Raw genomic sequence first — 20,992 nt, 5'->3', positions numbered from 1 at the left:
TTTATGGGTTTTGGTGTAATTGTAAATGGGATCGATTCCTTCGTTTCTCTTTCTGCTGCGTCATTATTGATGTATAGGAATGCAACCGATTTCTGTGCAGCAGGGTTATATCCTGCGACTTTGCTGAATTCATGGATCAGTTCTACCAGATTTTTAGTGGAATCTTTTGGTTTTCCACATAGAGTATCATGTAGTCCGTGAAGAGTGAAAGTTTGACTCTCTTCTTGCTGATTAGGATGCGTTTTATTCATGGTGAGAGTGGACATATTTGTCGTGTTCCTTATCTTAGGGGGAAAGCTCTCAGTTTTTCCCCACTGAGGATGATTTTAGCTTTGGGTCTTTCGTATATGGCTTTTATGATCTTGAGATATGATTCTTCTACCACTACTTTCTTTCTTGAGGGTTTTTATCAAGAAAAAACATTTTGTCAAATGCTTTCTCTGCATCTGCTGAGAAGATAATGTGGTTCTTACTCTTTCTTTTATCAATGTGGTGTATCATATTGATTGATTTGTGGATATTGAACCAGCCCTGCATACAAGGAATAAATTCTAGTTGATCATGGTAGATAAGTATTATATTATTGGATCCAGTTTGCTGGTTTCTTGTTGAGAATTTTTGCATCATGTTCATCAGGGAAATTGGTCTGTAGTTCTCCTTTTTAGTGGGGTCTTTGGTTTTGGAATCAAGGTAATGCAGGCCTCATAAAATGAGTTTGGAAGTTTTCCTTCCATCTCTATTTTTTGGAATAGCTTCCAAGGAATAGGCCTTAAATTAAGTCTTCTTTAAATGTTTGATAGAGTTTCCCTGGAAATCCATCCGGCTTAGACTCTTATGTTTGGGAGATTGTTTGATTACTGAGTCAATTTCTTTACTGGTATGGGTCTGTTCAAATTTTCTATTTCTTCCTGTTTCAGTTTTGGTAGTTTATATGTTTCTAGGAATTTGCCCATTTCTTCCAGGTGGCCCACTTTGTTGGCCAGATATAATATTCTGTTATTATCGCTTGTATTTCTGCAGTGTTAGTTGTGTCTCTTTTTTTTATGATTTTATGTATTTGGCTCCTTTCCTTTTCCTTTTTGATCAAGCTGGTTAGGGGTTTATCAGTTTTGTTAATTCTTTCAAAGAACCTCCTCATGTCATTGATGAGCTCTACTGTTGTTTTGATTTCGATACCATTGGTTTCTACTCTAATCTTTATTATTTCCCATTTCTGCTGGTTTGGGGCTTCATTTGCTGTTCTTTTCCCAGCTCTTTTAGGTGTAAGGTTAGATTGTGTATTTGAGACCTTTATTCCTCCTTTATGAAGGCCTGGATTGCCATATACTTCCCTCTTACAACTGCCTTTGCTGCACACAAGAGGATTTGGGCTGTCATATTTTCATTTTCATTGGCTTCCATGTAATTTTTAGTTTCCTCTTTAATTTATTGGTTAAGCCATTCATTCTTTAGTAGGACGTTCTTTAAATTTTTTTTTTTTTTCAACGTTTTTTATTTATTTTTGGGACAGAGAGAGACAGAGCATGAACGGGGGAGGGGCAGAGAGAGAGGGAGACACAGAATCGGAAACAGGCTCCAGGCTCCGAGCCGTCGGCCCAGAGCCTGACGCGGGGCTCGAACTCACGGACCGCGAGATCGTGACCTGGATGAAGTCGGACGCTTAACCGACTGCGCCACCCAGGCGCCCCTAGTAGGACGTTCTTTAATCTCCCAAGTAGTCATGACTTTCCAAATTATTTTGTGTGTGGTTGGTTTTGAGTTTCATAGCGCTGTGGTCTGAAGATATGCAAGGTATATCTTCTTGATCTTTTTGTACTTGTTGAGGGCTGATTTGTGTCCCAGTATGTGATTCACTGTGGAGAATGTTCCATGTGCACTTGAGAGGAATGTGTATTCTGCTGCTTTAGGATGAAATGTTCTGAATATATCTGTTAAGAATTAGATCTTCTTTGTGGATAGACCCCTTGATTATGATATAATCTCCTACTTCATCTCTAGTTACAGTCTTTATTTTAAAATCTAGTTTGTCTGATATAAGTATGGCTACTCCATCTTTCTTTTGATGACCATTAGCGTGATAGATGGTTTTCCATCCCCTACTTTCAGGGTGCAGATGTCTTTAGGTTTAAAATGAGTCTGTTGTAAGCAGCATATAGACAGGTCTTGTTTCTTATCAATTCTGATGCCCTATGTCTTTTGATTGGAGTGTTTAGTCCTTTGACATTTAGAGTAATTACTGAAAGATATGAAGTTAGTGTCATTGTGTTGCCTCTGGAGTTGGTGTTTCTGGTGGTGTTCCCTGGTCCTTTCTAGTCTTGCTGCTTTTGGTCTTTTTTGTTTTGTCTTTTCTCCACTCAGAGGGTCCCCCTTAAAATTTCTTTCAGGGCTGGTTTAGTGGTCATGAACTCCTTTAGTTTTTATTTGTCTGGGAAACTCTCTCTCCTTCTATTTTGAATGACAGCCTTGCTGGATAAAGAATTCTGTCTGCATATTTTTCTGATTCAGCCTGTTGAATATATCCCGCCACTCCTTTCTGGCCTGCCAAGTTTCTGTGGATATGTCTGCAGCAAACCTGATTTGTCTTCCCTCATAGATTAAGGACTTTGTTCCTTTGCTGCTTTCATCATTCTTTCCTTGTTATGTATTTTGTTAATTTGACTATGATATGCCTTGGTGATGGTTGGTTTTTGCTTGGATTTTGATGTCTGCATCCTTCCTCAAATTAGGAAAGTTTTCCGCTCTCATTTGCTCACATAAAAACTTCTGCCCCTTTTTCTCTCTCTTCATCTTCTGGGACTCCTATGGTTCAGATGTTATTCCTTTTTAATAAGTTGCTGAGTTCTCTAAGTCTTGTATCATCCTCTTTTGCCTTTGTTTCTCTCTTTTTTCTGCTTCCTTATTCTCCTTAATTTTACCTTCTGTATCACTGATTCACTGCTTCATCCATCCTTGCCATCGTATCATTCATTTGAGATTGCCTCATGGTTATAGCATTTTCAATTTCATTCTGACTAGATTTTACTTCTTTTTTCAACCCCAGCCAGTATTCTTTTTATTGTGGTTCTAAATTCTAGTTCAGACATCTTGCTTATCTCTGTGTTGTTAAACCCCTGGCTGTCATTTCTTCCTGTTCTTTCTTTGGGGTGAATTCCTTCATTTTGTCATTTTGGAGGAAGAAAATGAATTAGTAAAATAACAATTAAAATTAAAAACAAAACAAAAAATTAAATAAAGGAAGCTAGATCCTAGGTGTGTTTGGTTTGCTTGTTGAAAGTAGCTTGATAGAATAGAGAAAGGAAAGAAAAGAAAGAAAAAAAAAGATAAAAAATATAAGAATAAAAATTATATGCTAAAAAAGAATAAAAATGAAACAATTTTTTAATTAAAAATAAATTTAAAAAAATTTTTAGATTCAAAGAAAAATATATTTTTCTCTTTCTGTATCCAAGAAAAAGAAAACAACTACAAAAACAATTTAAATAAAAACAGAAGCAAAAAAAAAAAAATGAATGAACGAGCAAACACAATGAAACCTGAGTAAAGTTATATCCAGTTTCTCCTAGAACTGAAACTATGAAGGTTCTATTTTCTGTTCACTAAGCAGGTGGAGAGACTTGTGCTGGTTTTATAGGGGATGTGCTTGGAAGGCACAGTAGGGCAGGATTTGGTGTATGGCTCCATTCTCCACTAGGTGGTGCTTCTTAGCTTACTGGCGTGGATCATTGAGGCACCAATGCATGAGAGAGGTTGAAGTGGCTTCACCCAGCTCCCTAGTCTGATACAGGAACTTTGCATTCTCACCTACCTGCAATCAAGCACCCCTCCTTTGTCTCAGGGCTCTTTCCACTCCTACCTGTACCTTGTCCATGTCCCAAGTTTTCTGCCTGCCAGGCAGCACCTCCCTCCAGAGTTTTATCTCAGAAGGAATGTGTTTCAAAACCACACACTTCAGAAACCCCTGTGGCTTGGACCCACGCCAACTCTCTGGGAGCTGGTCTCACTGAGCAATGGCCAGGTGCCAGCTTGCCCCAGAAAATGTTCATGTGATCACGCAGTGCAGAGGTTCAGAGATTGTAGCAAATCACAGCACACAGCTGGCACCAGGTTTCACCACACTCTGGCATCTTTGTCCCAATACCAGCAAATGTGGCTGTTCTCCAGGGTCCAAAGGGACCTTTACCTGTGGGGAGACCAGATGGTCTCTACCAAATGCTCTCCAAGCAGGAGAACCACTTCTCCCCATGTTGCACAAGGACCCCTGAGACCCGATGCCCTGCTTCCTTACCAGAGCACCACCAGATACAGAGCACTGATACTTCAGACTCTGTGCTGCACTGTTTATAGAATCCTGTTGGTAGTGAAACCCTCTCCTTCCTTTCCATCAGTGGTTTTAGGAAACAGATTTCTTGTTCAGTCCCCTGCAAGTGTTTTTATTCTTTCTCTCTCTCTAGCTACTTTCAGGGGAGTGTTTTTCCTGCGCTTTCCTGATGCTCTGCATTCTCCCTCTTTCTCTGTCCTCTCTCTGCAAAAACAACTCCCTACCTCTTCTGTCCCCCAGTTTACCTGTCCGCACCGCATAGCTGCCGAGTTCTGTGGCTCAAGTTATGCAGATTGTTTGTTAATCCTGAGATCATTTTCACAAGTGTGCAAAATGGTTTCCTGATGATCTTGGTGCGTTTCAGGGATGAGACCAGCTGAGGGTCTCCATGCTGCTCCGCCATCTTTTTTCCTCCAACCTAAATTGAGGTTTTAAGCTGCAAAAACATAGTAATGTGTCAAATAAACAGCAAAAAAAGTTCTTCAGTGACCTGAAAAACCTTCTTAAAATAAGCAGTGATAGGAAGATGAAAGAACAGAAACTGGTTGTTTCAACTGGACAGCTTGTCACTTGCGTGAATACCAGGTGATTGTTGTTTTTTTCTTTGTTCCACATAATATAGTATAGGCCAATTCATAACTATTTAATATATGTCATTTGTATCACCTAAACTTTACTAAATCATGTCAGTATATATAGTGCTTTATGATAAAGAAATGATGGAAATGAAGAAATGCCAAGTCATTTTTTACAGAATGGTATATATTTCAGGAAGCCATAACTGAATGAAAATCACAGGCAATTTTTTACATAATAATTTAATGTTAAAATTGATTGACTTAGAACCAAGCCTCCAGGTGAAAATATTTAATGATTTCTGAGTGTAGGATCAGTGCTATTATTCTTGCACAAAGACCTGGTTGCCTTTTTCCTCTTCACATTTCTGAGTTGTTATGACATAATTTCTGTCATTTCTAGAATTTTTTTCTTAGCTACCCTTATTTCTTTTAACCCTGATTTTCCCCTCATTTTTTGATTTGGATGAATATTATAAAGTTAATTAGGAAAGTTGTACATTAAAAGCAATCTTGTAGAATGGGGCTGATGCTTTTCTGTGGTGGCCAAAAGTGATTTTGGAGAAGGAGAAACCCTGTCCATACAAAGTTATGAAGCAGCTAAAGTTTGCCTTCAATTTGATGTGTATTTAAAGCACCTCTTAAATGTCAAGAATACTTACTTTTTTTTTAAGGTTTTCAATTTTTATAGTATTTGAACCTTTTTTCTTGTTTATTTATTTTGAGAGAGTGAGAGTACACACACACACAAGCGGGGGAGGAGCAGAGAGAGAGAGAGAGAGAGAGAGAGAGAGAATCCCAAGCAGGATCTGCACTGTCAGCACAGAGCCCAACACGAGGCTCGATCCCATAAACCATAAGACCTGAGCTGAAATCAAGAGTGAGCCACCCCATGTGCCCCAGTATTTTGAAAACTTAAGTAAAATTTTTCAGTGGTGTTTCACATTCTTCTTTTAAATATAATAGCGCTCAATAATGATACACTCATAAATACCCACCATGTGATTCGGCTATTCCATTCCCAATTATTTACCCAAGTATTTGTATATCAGCATTCGATGCAGTTGTATTCACAATATCCTCAAACTAGAAACAACCCAAATATCTACCAATATAGGTAAATGGATTAAAAAAATAGTCATGTATCCATATGGTGGAATATTCTTTAGCAGTAAAGAGTAAACCACATACATACCTGACACCATGGATGAACCTCCAAATCATTAAGCTGAGCTAAAAGAGTGTCAGACATAAAAGAATACATACTGTATGAACATACATATAATATATTTATATCTAATGCACATATATATATGTATATATGTATGTATATATATATATATATGTATATATATATATATATATATATATATATATATATATATATATATATGCATATACATACACACACAATGCAAAATAATCTGTACTGACAGAAAACATTCATTGTCTGGAGCCAGAGGTAGAGGGAGAGATGGTTTGCAAAGAGACATGAGGAATCTTTTGATTGTGATGAAATACTTGCTATGTTGATTGTGTTGGTGGTGTCCAGGGTAAACAGAACCATCAAAACTCATCAGGTATACATTTTATATCTATTTAGTTTATTTTACATAAGTTTCCTTCAATAGAATTAATCAGGGAATCAGAATCTAAACAAAAAAGTCCACATTTTTTTTTATACATATAATAAATGCCACTGGTCTTAAAAGACATTCTGGAAAACATGACCATAGGTCTTTCTCTGATCCTTCCATGTAAACTAATTTCCTTATTTGTCCTTGCATTATATTCTGAAAACTTTATTGTGTTTACTGCTTAAATATTTTCCTTCATACTTTTCTCTCCTTAACTGTGAATTAGTTATTTTTGTATTCCTAAAACCTAGCTCAAGTTTATGAAGAATCATAGGTACCCACCCCCAAAAGTTTGATAAATGAAGGCAGGAAAATGAATGCTAATTTGGTCACAGGTTTTGAAATCCCTTGACCAAAATGATTATGCAATATATGTCATTAATCAGTATTTTAAGAAACTGTTACTCCTATTCAGTAGTGGCTAACTTAGATTACAGGTGAGCTAGAGAAGACACTTTAATTTTACTGTATAAATCTACTCATTATGAATTCATAATGTATAGATCTTAGGTGAATATACTTATGTTTGTCATAAATATGGACAGTTAATTTCTGTGAAATTTTATATAAACCACCTTTCTCCTTTTTTTCTCCATCGGTTCCTCCAGAAGATGTGTATATTCTCTGTGCTTCTATAACACCCTGTAAAAAACTTTATTGAAGCATTTATTGTTTTTCTATTCTTATCTCCCTCATGGGAATAGAAACTCCATGAAAGCAACATCTTATATTTGTTTGTGCCTGACACAAAGGCTAAGTTAACGTTTGATAAGCACCTATTCTATAATGAAATGTGCCAATCAGTTAATAGTTTTTATTTTGTAAATATTGAAGGTCTGTTTAGGATTGTATGTCTTCTTAACATTGTATTATGTCCCACTTTATCCCTGGTGATACTGCTTGTTCTGTGTCTACTATCTCTGACCGTATCGACACAGATTTCCTTTGATTAGTGTTTGCATAATATATCTTTCACTGTTCCTTCATTTTTAACTTGAATGCCCTTATAAAGTGGGTTGTTTATAGATAACACAGTTGGTCTTGCTTTTTTATCCAGCCTGTCTCTACTTTTTAAGTAGCAGATTTAGAACATATGTATTTAAAGTTACTTTCTGTGGTTAGCTTTACTTGACATTTTGCTAGTTGTTTTCTGGTTTTTTGAACTTTTCTTTATTCCTGTTTCCATCTTTTTCTGATTTCTTTTGGAAAAATTGGGTAACCTTTATTCTTCCCGTGTAGTCCCATTATTGGCTTATTACTTACACCTTTTAAATTTTTTAGTGGTTCCCCTTGGTTTGCAATATAGATCTTTAACTTATCACAGTTTACCTTAAAATATATTATATCATATATAGTTTAATAACCTTACATCTGTGTACTTCTAATTCTTCCCATTCTTTGTGCTATTGTCATATATTTTGTTTTTACATAGGTTAGAAACCCCACAATATATTGTTCTTTTTACTCTAGACAGTTAATTATCTTTAAAAATAGGAGGAAAATTTAATATTTAGTTTCATTTTTGTCATTTTCAGTCTTCTTCATTTCCTTGGGTAGATCCAAAATTTTGTTTAGTATTGTACACCTTTTGCCTAAAAAACTTTTGTGAATATTTTTATGCATAAGAGATTTGATGTCAGTGAGTTCTCTCCACTTTTATTTGTTTGAAAAGTTTGTTACTTCACCTTAACTATTGAAAGATATTTTCAACTTTTTTTTTTTTTTTTTTTTTTTTAATTTTTGGGACAGAGAGAGACAGAGCATGAACGGGGGAGGGGCAGAGAGAGAGGGAGACACAGAATCGGAAACAGGCTCCAGGCTCCGAGCCATCAGCCCAGAGCCCGACGCGGGGCTCGAACTCACGGACCGCGAGGTCGTGACCTGGCTGAAGTCGGACGCTTAACCGACTGCGCCACCCAGGCGCCCCTTGAAAGATATTTTCAATGGCTATGGAATTCTGGGTTGCAGGTTTTGTAAAAAACATTTTGAAATACCATTTCAGTATTTTATAGATGTTATTCCTTTGTCTCCTAACTTGAATAGTTTAGATGAGAAGTCTGTTGCTTTTCTTATTTTTTCTATTCCAAAATTAATTTTTTTTCTTCCCCCCCACCCAACTGCCTTCAAAGATTCTCTCTCTCTGTCTCTCTCTCTCTCTTTTTTTTATCAGCTTGGCTCTTTGATATGTATTTTTATTGTGTGCTTTTTTGGGGTTCCCTAAGCCTCATAGATTTGTGGCAAGGTATATTACATTATTTTTGGAAAATTCTCAGCCATTAACTCTTTAAATATTTTTTCTACCCTATTCTTCATCTCTTCTTCTGGGATTCTAATTATAGTATGTGTTAGACTGCTTGCTATTTTCTTTCAGCTCTTAGGTGCTCTGGGTTTTCTCACTCTTTTTGTCTCCTTATATTTTAGTTTTTATAATTTCTCTTGATCTACAATTACTGAGTCTTTCTTTGGTTTTGTTGAGTCTACTGTTAAGCCTCTTGAAATAATTCTTCATCTTTAATATTGTGTGTTTCTTTTCTAGCATCTCCATTTAACTGTTCATAGTTTTCATTTCTCTTCAGAATTCCACATCTGTTCATGGACATTATTTACCTTTTCCACTAGTTAATCATAGTTGTTTTAAAGCCTGTCATGTATTTCTAACATGTAGGTCACAATGAGTCTCATTCTTCTTCTTTTTAATATAATTTTTTTTTTTACATTTAATTATTTTTTGAGAGACATAGAGAGACAGAGCACAAGTTGGGGAGGGACAGAGAGAGAAGGAGACACAGAATCCGAAGCAGGCTCCAAGCTCCGAGGTCCGAGCTGTCAGCAGAGCCCCACGTGGGGCTCAAACTCAGAAACTGTGAGATCGTGACTTGAGCCAAAGTTGGATGCTTAACCAGCTGAGCCACCCAGGCGCCCCACAATGAGTCTCATTCTGATGATTGTTTATCGTTTATTGGTGGATTATTTCTTTTCTCTCTTTTTTAATACATCTCTTAATTTTTTATTGAGTGCTGGGCATTATGTATAGAAAAACAGCAGAGACTGAAATGAGCAGTATTTAATCCCCTGGAAAAAAAAGCACACTTCCTTTTTTATTTCAGGCAGTCAGTACAGGGTGGAGGTCCAGCCAATCTAGTCAGAAGTTGGCTGGGTTCACATTTTACTGTTGCTAACTTTACTTCAGTGCAGGAGTCTTCAAACTCTCTTAGTAGTGGGCTCTTCTTACCTTGTGCTTAGAGGAGGCGTGCTTACTGTTCTTGCTTTCTCTTCAGCCTTTATTCATCTGTGCATACCTAAAGGTGGTATGTGTGTACCACATGTGGTATACATGTGCCACAAAGGGATTCCCTGCATATTTCTATTCCTCTTCCAACAGTAGACTGTGGTTGACAAGCACAAGGCAGAACCTCTATCTCTATTACTACTAGTGCCCAGAGTAAAACCCATTTCAAACATCTGGATGCTACGTGGGAAAAAAAAATTCAAGGACAGTCAAGTAATGAGGAAATAATTTTCCATAGGTTGTGCCCATATCACAGTTTACTACATGTACACTGACTATTGATTAATTAAAAGTGTATATTAATTATACATTATTGTTAGTGATCTGAAAACCATAATTTCTGTGAGCTGTATAAAATCTGAATATATAGTAAAGGCTTACTTGAATCTTAAATGTCAAATCCTTTTTTTCTGTTTTTTAGTATGAAGCTTGAATATTATACGTTGTTTATGTGGGGGAGTATAATAGTTTCCTAGGAATGCTATTACAAAGTACTACAAACTGGGTGGCTTAAGAGAACAAAAATTTATTGTTTTATAGTTGCGGAGGCTAGAAGTCCAAAATCAGAGTGTCAGCAGGGTTGTGTTCCCTCTGAAATCTGTAGGTGAAAAGGACTTTAGTGCCCCTCCTGATTTCTGGTGTCCTCCAGAGTTCCTTGGCTTGTGGGAGTAAACTCCAGTCTCTTCCTGTCTTTACATGGTTGTCTTCTCCCTTTGTGCTTTTATAATTTCACATTGGCATTCTCCTCTCTGCATCTGTCTCCTTTCAAGAGGATACCAGCCATATTGCATTAGGGACCCACCCTACTCTAGTATGACCTCATCTTCTCTACTCACATCTGCAGTGACCATGATTCCAAATAAAGTCAGATTTTGAGGTACTGGATGTTAGGACTTGAACATATATCTTGGGAGAACATAGTTTGACCCCATAATAAGCAGGCATAAAGGCTGTATCTCAAAAGCATACTTCTATATCAATAACATTATCTCAAGCAAGTAAAGATATCAAACTACTGAATTTGAAAGACAAGCTAAGAATACATTCATGAGTAAATCTGTGTCATGGATTTATTGTAACTTTTTAGGAAGGATTTTGATAGCTGATTCCTTTTCAATTCAAGTAAATTTGCAAACAGCAACTGACATTTTAAAAATCACATTTAATGAAAATATTTATAAACTCTGTCCCATTTGCTGTTTATTTGGAGCACTGTTTGCATAGAACTCTTGTGACATTAGGCAATTCAATCCTTTCCTTAACTCAGTAATGGGATAGTTTGGGGATTTTCAGTAATATTGTTCACTTAGCTTTCTAAAACATCTGAATTGCCTCACACATGTGGCTGGCATTCCCTGAGAAGTAATGGGCTCTTTGAAGTTTAAAATCTAGTCTCTAGCGACAGTTTGGGCTCGACTAAACAGACTCAGTAGTATTTGTGTCCCTACATTTAAGAGTCTAATTTACGTTGCCTGTTGTTTTGAATCCCTGTGCAGAATATATTTACATGTGTTCAGGTTCTATCATAATAAAATATTTGTTCTTAGAGGTTACAAAGTAGCTTAGCAATGGAGTTTGAAGAAAAGCAGTGATGGACTTCATTAAAATAAATTTTATCGTGGCACCTTTGTAATGATTGCTTTTTGCAAACTAACACTAGTAAGGACTTCAGTTATAATTGTTTGACTTAAAGCATCTACTTTGAATCACGTCTGTGTTCACTAAGAAAGAACACTTGAAAAATTATTATTTTTAGACAGTATAATTTTTCAGAACTCAGCAGGAAAAAAACCAGGTCTCAGCTTCCCAGCTTAGCTTGTAAAAAGAATGTTTGATTTATTTACCATACGTCTTTTATAGTTTCTAGTAATAGTGACTTGGGGAAAACAAAAATAAGTACCTGATATAATGATTAATGATTGGAAAGTTAAAAGAACAAGATTTGAAGGTTTTTAATGCGTTAAAAACCAAAATTAAACACAGCATGTACTAAGTACTTCCTGTGTGCACGACACAGGCAGAGTAGAAATAGAGGTTGAAATAGAAATGAGTAAGAGTGTCAGAGCTAAATAGAAGCTCAGAGTCTTCTGTTCCTTCATCCCCTCTTCCAGAGCAGGAAACACATCAACAGAGGTTAAGAGGCTTTCTTATGGTCAAATTTAACAAAGCTTATAATCAGGAAACCTTATTATGGCTACTTTATAAGTCATTATTACGTCAGTGATAATACAGTTTTTCTAATATTAAAAGCTGATATCTTGCCGAATTGAACTTATTAAGTTAACATTTCAACTTTTAGGGAACAAAGAAATTCTGACTCCCTCTCCCAACAATCAGGACTAGTCCTAGGTTTTCATTATGAAATGTTCTTTGCATTCAGCTCCTCAGAGACCCTAGCTTATGAGACGCGTACAACTTTGTTTACTTGAAGAGTAAAAGTTTTACCTCCTATTATAATTTACTTTCTTAAATTACAATAGGAGAGTCTAAAAGTGTTTGGGAAAGGATGCACATACTCCTACAGCTAATAGTGGAGAGGGTGAAAAAGTGAGGAAAGATGGTGTTAGATGTTTTCTTTGTGGAGCAGCAGGTGTGGTTTCTGTTAAGAATGCAGGCGTTGAGGAAGGGAGGGGCTTTAGAAAGTTGTGACTGGGTGGGTCATCGTGGGTGATGTGACAGGGACATGTGAGGAAATATTGCAGCACAGTTTGAGATTTTGTCCATGCTTATGAGGCTTACAATTTTTGAAGTTTAAGAAAAGATTATATAACTTGTCCATTCTTTGCAATGTTTCTAAATATTGTTATTAAAAGCACATTCTCTAGAAGTGTTAGAAATTTTTCACTCTCAAAATGGATCTCATTGAATGGATTAGTGGCTATGAGTTTTGACATGGCTGTGAAAATTGTGTTATTGTACTTTGCCTCTTTAATCTTTAACCAATTATATGTGAAATAGAGTTTGTCTATCAGCTGCTCTCTGTTTAGTGTGCATTTTGGATGGCTGTTGTAGTGTATAAATTAGTCTTAATATTTAAGTTCATGGATAGTCTAAAAAGATTTTTGGCAGGAAAGATACCAAGAACTTTTCAAAAGTGTATCTCCAAACATAGATTCTCAATTGATAGTAGACAGTGCTATTGTCTTAATGAAATGAATGGCAAAAGTATTTCAGTGTGCCTTTTTTGTGTGTTAAATGAGGAAACATTGAATTAGAATTCAGATTTCCCAAGTTGTAGTTCAGAATACTGATGTTTAATTATAATCTCTTTAAGCAAAGTCCAAGTAGAAAAAAGGGAAAAAGAAAAACGGTTTGTAATTCATCTTTTTAATTCACTTATCAGAGTATTATCTCTGAAGTACATTTACAATATAAGTCATTTGTATTTATCAGCTCAGTGCCTTAGCTTCTGTTTTTGCCATCAGTAACCTTAAAAAGCCTTTATAGCTTTATGCTCTATGCCATTTTAAGCTACACCAAACACTCTAGCACTTACGGCAGTGTGTGTGCAGCCTGTGAACAGCCAGCATCATTAATTAACCCTTGCAGAGTATTATGTGCAGGATGCTTTTATAGAAAACAAAAAAAGGGAGACAGTGCCCAAATCCATGGCACTTTAGAATGTTAAAGGTAAACTTTTTATTTGCTAAGAGTTCTTTGAAAGGATAAGAGATAGTTTATTTAGCAGTTATCTCTATAAACATATACTTTCTCATGTTCCTCAGTATGAATTTCTAACAAAATTTAGATGAAACCTTATTAGTATGATCAGCCACTGTTTGTTTCTCTCGTGTCATCTTCTGAGCTGTACATGATAGTTGTCACCACAATAACCATTCCTGATGTCACAAAGAATTATGACTTCTGTAGGAAGTAAGTTTGAGCAGATGAATGCATAAGGAAGCAAGATCCTATTGTTATACAAATAATTAGAGGGTGGGAGGAAACTAATTTTAGTTATGTATGTAAGCATAATTTTTAAAATAGATTTTAAATTTGTATTTCATACTGAGAATTTCTGAGAAGAAATATGAAAAAGGTGATGTTTAAATCACAAAAGTGGAGGGGTGGCTTGGTCGGTTAAGCGTCCGACTTCGGCTCAGGTCATGATCTCACGGTCCATCAGTTCGAGCCCCGCGTCGGGCTCTGTGCTGACAGCTCAGAGCCTGGAGCCTGTTTCAGATTCTGTGTCTCCCTCTCTCTGTGACCCTCCCCCGTTCATGCTCTGTCTCTCTCTGTCTCAAAAATAAATTTTAAAAAAGTTTAAAAAAATAAAAAAATAAATCACAAAAGTGGAAGGAGCATGGAAATCATAGACTTTTAAATTGTAAAAATAAATTAATACTGTAAAAAATTTATTTCAGATAATATTTGCTATTGCAGAGTCTAGTTTTTTTTTTGTTTGTTTTTTTATCTAGCAACATGCCACCTCCCCAATTTTTTTCTCTTTAGTCTTTTCAGAGAGTTGAGTCTTTTCTTTTGGAAATCTGGTGATGATAGAAATGATAACTATGTATTTGCTGATGTTATTATACGGCTTTTCTATAAAGCATGAATATAAAAAAGTTCCAGAATTATGCCTATCTCATCATATTTTACATGAAAGGCACTTTCTACTAGCTACTTGGCTGCCTTTCCATTTTTTCTTTCAAGTTGTAACATCTATGTATCTCTGCATTTATCTGTTTCCCTCGTTTCCTCCCTAACTTGAACTGTTGTGGGGTTTTATTTTTTCATGTACATGCTGTATACACTTGATACTAAATTGTCTTATTGAATGTACAGAAAAGTGGACTGTCAAGAAAGACCTGCTTTTGTATATTCTGGAATAGGTTCAGCCTTACCTATCAGATTGCCTAATCTTTAAAAGTCAAGCAACCCCACAACCCCAAATCAAACAATACCCAAGTAGTAGTGGAGGGATGAAGCCATAGGAACTCACACGCTGCTGGGAGGAGTGAACACTGGCCTTGGAAATTATGTTTCCATTATGTTGTCATTATGGAGAACCTGGAAGATGTGCAAATTGTGTGAACCAACAGTACCATCTGAGAATTATTAATGATAGCCCAAACCTAGGAACAACCCATCAAAAGAAGAGGCAAATAATTGCAAATAACAAAGCATGAGTTTCACAAACCTAATGTTGAGTGTAAGAAGACAGGCACAAAAGGATAAATGAGGGGTGCCTGGAGTGGCTCAGTCTGTTAAGCATCCGGCTTCGGCTCAGGTCATGATCTCGCGGTTCATGAGTTCAAGCCCTGCATCAGGCTCTGTGCTGATAGTTCGGGCCTACAGCCTGCTTCGGATTCTGTCTCCCTCTGTCTCTATCCCTTCCCTATTCACGCTCTGTCTCTCTCTCTCTCAAAAATAAACATTAAAAAAAAAAAAAGAAATGCAACATAATTCCATTCAAATAAAGTTCAAAAAACAACCAGAGCTAAACTATTCTATAACCATATTGTGCTGCTTAAAACAAAAGCAATTATATTATTTTCATTTTCATTCTCTTTCTTTCTGACACATGTACCCATACACCACACATACACACATTCACGTTCATCCTCAAGGTGAATGATAATTACCAAAATGTAGGCAAAGGCCCCACTTATTCAGTAAATACCAAGTGTCTACTATGTACTGAGTATTGTTGTCCACAGGGAGAGAAATATACAAGTCAATCTGAAATTAGAATACACTCTAGCACATCACAATGATTGTATTCAGTGGTTGTGTTTAGGTTCTTTGCTCAGCCTTAGGGTATAACTTGTACCTGATGATGGAATACCAACTTGGTAACTTTTTTTGGTAACATTTTTTCTTTCTCATTTGTGAAACATAATAACCATGACATACAGGTTTTATTGTTTCCTGCTTTTGGCTACTGAAAAGTAATGGAAGTGCAGTATCTCTTTAGATTCATAGCTCTCCTCTTACCTAGTGTGAAGAAAGATCATACTTGTGCTGGAAACTACTTCCTGTGACAAGTCATAATTAAAGAATGTAGCAGGGCCCCTAAAGAGTTGGTGGGCTGCACTTTCATCAGTGGTTGGATACCTTATAACTATCGAAAATTAAGATAAATTCTATTTCTAGAAGTAACATTGCAGGATGCGTCACAAGTTAGAAGATACTTACTATGAGAAGAGTTAAAAGTCAGCCTACATTCTGGGGATATGAAAGTTTAGGATAAGGTACCTTTGTAAATTATTTTTAAGTGAACAATAATAACTCATTTTAATACTGTAACATAAAGCTATAGAGCTACCTTTATTGTAGGAGAATAATTTATATGGATTTGTGCAATGAGAGATGATCTAATATGTATTTAAATGATTTGTAAGGTATCTTTAAAGACATACTCTTTCACTGGTTTTGGCGAAGTAATAGAATTCAGCATTTTACATTCCTCAGATTCATCCCTGGCTAACTTAACCAAAATAGGGGGTGGTGAGGGGGAGGGAGGGAGAGAGGGAGGAATGAAGGAAGGAAAGAAAGAAGGAAGGAACTGTATAAATGTTGCTGTAGTGATGGTTAATATTTTTTTTAGCTTTGATTTCTATTAGTATATCTGCTTTGCTTTTTTTCTCAAATTTGGTATAATGTAATTTCTACTATAGAGATTGAGTTTACATTCTGTAACCAACTCCTGATAATACATGACTGAAGATCTTTGTTGTAAATAATCCAAACCGGGCAGGAAGGGAGGAAGGAAACTGAAGAAGGAAGCAAAGGACAGGAGGAAAAACACTGTGTCTCTGAAACACAAATAGGTAGTTTGCTTTCTAATTGTAGTTACGTTCTTATTTACTGCATTATTAAATTTGATGAACAAGTTTGTTGAATAAATTTGTATTAAAGTTTGTTACATTATTGAATATTTTGAATATTGAATAGCTAACTTTTGAAAGCCAGCTTAGCTTTTAAAATTCACAGCAAATAGGCTCTATAAAGATTCTTAGTTTCCTAGAACATGAAATTAAGGCTTACTTTAGCAATTCTCTAAGATTTCTAAGTCTAAGCATATGTGATTTATATTTTGAAAGCACATACGCACTCAGCAGTTTGAATCAAAAACTATTAAAGCTTTACATTTTAGGCATGGGCTATACTGTATATTCATAATATTGAAGGTCTAACCATTTAGATTTGTAATCATACTGTTCAGTTTTCTCGGACATCATCCCCATACAAATTGCCCAGCAATTGAGATAATTTACATTTATGTTATTGGATAGTAAAACCTTGGATATTAGATTTCTAAATGAGATATTACCATTGTTCTCAGCTGGTTTATGACTAGTTACCCTGATAACTAAGAATTTTCTGTGGTCTTATTAGCTGATTAGCATAGTTTCCTGTTCTGCACGTATATAACAATATAGTAAAGCTAAGTGGACATGGCACAAAACTAAGTGAACAAATTTTTTCATTTGAGTTATGGATTTCCTGAAAATTTTTCAAAATTATGAAACTAGAATTTGTGAGGCCCTGCTTTGTAAGTGTGTGTGTGTGTGTGTTTATCGTAAAAAATGATATATATTGTTTCATTGTCTAATATGATTCAGCAGCGATTATAAAGATATAACCTTAGTTTCAGTTCTCTTATTAGAAAAAAAAAATCTTTCACTTACTAACTTCATAGCTGTAACTCCTTTGTGAGCCATTTCTTTTACTGATCCTTTATATTAGGCTTCTGTAGCTGCACTCTCCCGTACGGTGGCCACCAGCCAGATTTGGCTATTAAACAATTGTGAAATGTGGCTTGTCTAAATTAACATGTAACTGTAAGTGTAAAGTGTACTCAGATTTCAGAGATTTGTTGCATAAAAATGTAAAACATTTCACTAATAATTTGTATATTGATAGCATGTTGAGGTGCTGTTTTATTGGATTCTATGAAATAGATTATTCCAATTGATTTTTTACGTATTTCTTTTCACATTTTAATGTGGCTCCTGCTAAATTTAAATATATATTAATGTGGATCATACTTAGGCTCTCATATTTCTATTGGACAGCACTGTTCTAGAGTCTCTCATCGTTTGTATGTGGAAGTCAGATTTAGAAATGCAGATACTCTTTCTTTCATCTCTTTCCATTCCTGCGCTCAGGGGTCAGAAAGTATTCGAAAGCTCTTTATATGTTCCAACAGTTAAGTGACATCTATTCTATGTAATATAGGTGTATACATAAGAGAAGGTATGTTTAACCATCATTTTGACCACTGGTTGTAATGATGAAGTGTATTGGTGTGTTCTACAATGGAGGGAATAAGATGAAACACAAAGTAGCAAGAATTGAGAATGGGAACATGCTTATAGACTATAGAAATGCCATTACAGAGACCCCAGTACTAATATTTAAGAATTATATTTCGTGATCTCAAATTATTCTGTAGGTCAGAAGGTTTACTTTGATAATAACTAACTTTGAAAAACACTGATAGGAAGATATATTTAGTAGTTTCCAAGCTGAGAAAAAAAAATGTCTACAAAATATTAGTTCCTGTTTTTTCCTCTAATTCAGAATTATCAGTTGTGCAAGAGGAGGTGAAAATTTTCACATGTGATAGTCATACATTCCTAGGACACAGAGAAGTTCTTTAAGCTCCTATATGATGCCAGTGAGAATACTCTTTTTTCTCTGAAAAAGTGATTGTCTCTTTTCCCCATCCCACCCCCATTTCCATGTTTACTTATTTTATTTTGTTTTGTTTTTCCAAAAAGACATATTTAATGCCCTGCTTAGTTTATTTTCTACTTACTCACTAAATAAGGATTAACAACACTGTTATGTTTTATATTTGAAATTGTAAGGTACGTTTCTTTTTTCTTTTATTTTTAATTTAACTCTTTGTTTTACAGATGAGGGCAGAAGTGCAGTTGACCAAGCAGGTGGTGCACAGATTGTAATTGACCATTTAAGGTCACTGTGCAGTATAACAGATCCCGCCAATGAGAAGCTCTTGACTGTCTTTTGTGGCATGCTGATGAACTATAGCAATGAGAATGGTAAACAAAATTGAAAACTTGCTTTATCTCTGGGGGAAAATTAAAAATCAAACTACAGTACAAACCAAAAATATTTAGAAAAATGATGAACAAAGAATTCATAAGTGGCATATAAAATTAATAACTAGCCAACATTAGATCACAGTGTTTCAAAAATACAGAATGGTCTAATTTATTAAATGGGATGAGTTTTTGAAGAGTTACCCATGTTAATTAATACCAAAAACAAAACAACATAAATGGTTTAAGATTTCTCACTGTGCACATTTTAAAAATAATAATATTAAAATAGCTTCACATTTATTACTTTATATTAATGCCAGGAGTAGCTTTAAAACACAAATACTGTCTATATAAGTAAAATTACTTTATCTAGGTACTAGATTTACTTGTAAGAATAGAAAAAAATTTTTGTAATTGTTTTTTTATGTTTATTTATTTTTGAGAGAGAGAGCACACGAGTGGGGAGGGACAGAGAGAGAGGGAGACAGAATCCTAGGCAGGCTCTGTGCCATTAGCACAGGGCCCAACGTGGGGCTTGAACTCATGAAGTGTGAGATCGTGATGTGTGCCAAAATCAGATGCTTAACCAACTGACTAGACTTAGAAAAATAAAAAAATCTGGACTTAGAAAAATAAAATTCAGGGCAATTGCAGTGTCTGATTTTAGAAATTTAATAAATATTTGTCTATAGAAGTTTCTTTTCTCTGTAAAAACATTCTTAGACCCTAGCAACAAGTGACATGTCAAAATTTTCAGATAATCTATATAGTTATTAATTAAATGAACATAGAATCAGTGATATGAAAGCTTCACTATACTTTTGAATGTCACAAAAAATGATGCATCTTCTATGAGTTATGGCATGGATCAAACACTCAAATTCTGATCATTTTCTAGACTGTAATATATACATAAGGTCTTTTTATGGTTTGTTTTATAACGGCATCTTAAGCTGTAGTCTTTGGCAGAGACAGATTTTATTTGCATATTGAACACATTATTCTTTACTTTCATGTGTTCTAGAAACATGTGGACCTTCAGGCATATTTTTCAGTTTTCAGTTTTATTAGTTACAAGTCCAAAGAAATACTCTTAATAATTAAAAAAAAAAAAAAAAAAGAGAAACATTGATGACAAATAGCTTCTGACATTTGGCCTTGGTGTTGGTGACAACCACAAATGGTAGAGACTGTAACCCTTGTCCCATTGTGTGGAGAGAGTCACTACTCTCCTCTTGCTGGTGGTTTCTATATAGCAATTTGGCCAAATACTGCCAAATCTTTTCATTTGGAGATGGGGTGGACTGAAAATCTGTCTTTTCATGTGATATCTGAGTTTTAAATGGTGATTATATATGCTTTTTTTTTTAATATTTATTTATTTTTGAGACAGAGAGAGACAGAGCATGAATGGGGGAGGGTCAGAGAGAGAGGGAGACACAGAATCTGAAACAGGCTCCAGGCGCTGAGCTGTCAGCACAGAGCCCGACGCGGGGCTCGAACTGATGGACCGCGAGATCATGACCTGAGCCAAAGTTGGCCGCTTAACTGACTGAGCCACCCAGGCGCCCCTATATATGCTTTTTAGCACTGTACAAACTAAACTTAGAATGTGTCCTCAGGTCACATCCTAAGCAGGGGATACCGGCTTTAAACCTTTGAATTAAATTTTCCAACAACAACAATAATAAAATAGTTTTTATTTGTCAAATGTCTGGGCTATTAAACTCAAGCTAGTAACAAATGGTAGTGTTTATAGGGTCAACTACCACTATTTTTTTTTTTTAACCCTGTAGTGGAATCATTTTTGAAAAGAGAATGAACAGGGGAAACAGAAATGATAGAGTCTAGGTAATCTACAAATTGAGGAGCTAGTTCCTAAATAATTGAAATTTGACCATAATAGATATGTATCTGAATTGCATTAAGAACTCATTGGCCAGTTGTTCATGTTCCTTTCTCTTCAACTTCATTTGGGACATCTTGGACACCCATCTTCACTGGGTGTTCCTCTTGGACACCTTGAGAAAGTGGGACAAGTGGTAAATAGGAGAATTGTTTAGAAAGGTAAATGAAAGAAACTAGTCATGAAGCTATTATAGCTGCTTTGGATATAAAGGAATTAGTCTTGTTATGAATTTGAACTCATTGTCCTT

General features: G+C 35.6%; 1 protein-coding gene across 5 annotated transcripts in view; it reads left to right on the top strand.

Annotated features, from left to right (window-relative positions):
- Nucleotides 1–20,992, top strand: part of RAP1GDS1 (Rap1 GTPase-GDP dissociation stimulator 1) — a 170,344-nt gene that overhangs the window by 90,072 nt on the left and 59,280 nt on the right. For 4 of the 5 annotated variants that reach the window (XM_058721852.1, XM_058721851.1, XM_058721855.1 and 1 more), the window contains one exon: nucleotides 18,687–18,833. The exons of the other annotated variant lie outside the window; for it this stretch is intronic. In XM_058721852.1, the coding sequence (XP_058577835.1) occupies nucleotides 18,687–18,833 (147 nt within the window). The remainder of the gene's footprint in view (nucleotides 1–18,686; nucleotides 18,834–20,992) is intronic. 5 annotated transcript variants of the gene reach the window in all.

Source organism: Neofelis nebulosa, chromosome 3 (assembly GCF_028018385.1).
Source record: "Neofelis nebulosa isolate mNeoNeb1 chromosome 3, mNeoNeb1.pri, whole genome shotgun sequence".
In the NCBI taxonomy this organism is placed as follows: Eukaryota; Metazoa; Chordata; class Mammalia; order Carnivora; family Felidae; genus Neofelis; species Neofelis nebulosa.
Note: the sequence above shows the minus strand (reverse complement) of the source record. Positions and strands in the feature narration are given on the sequence as shown.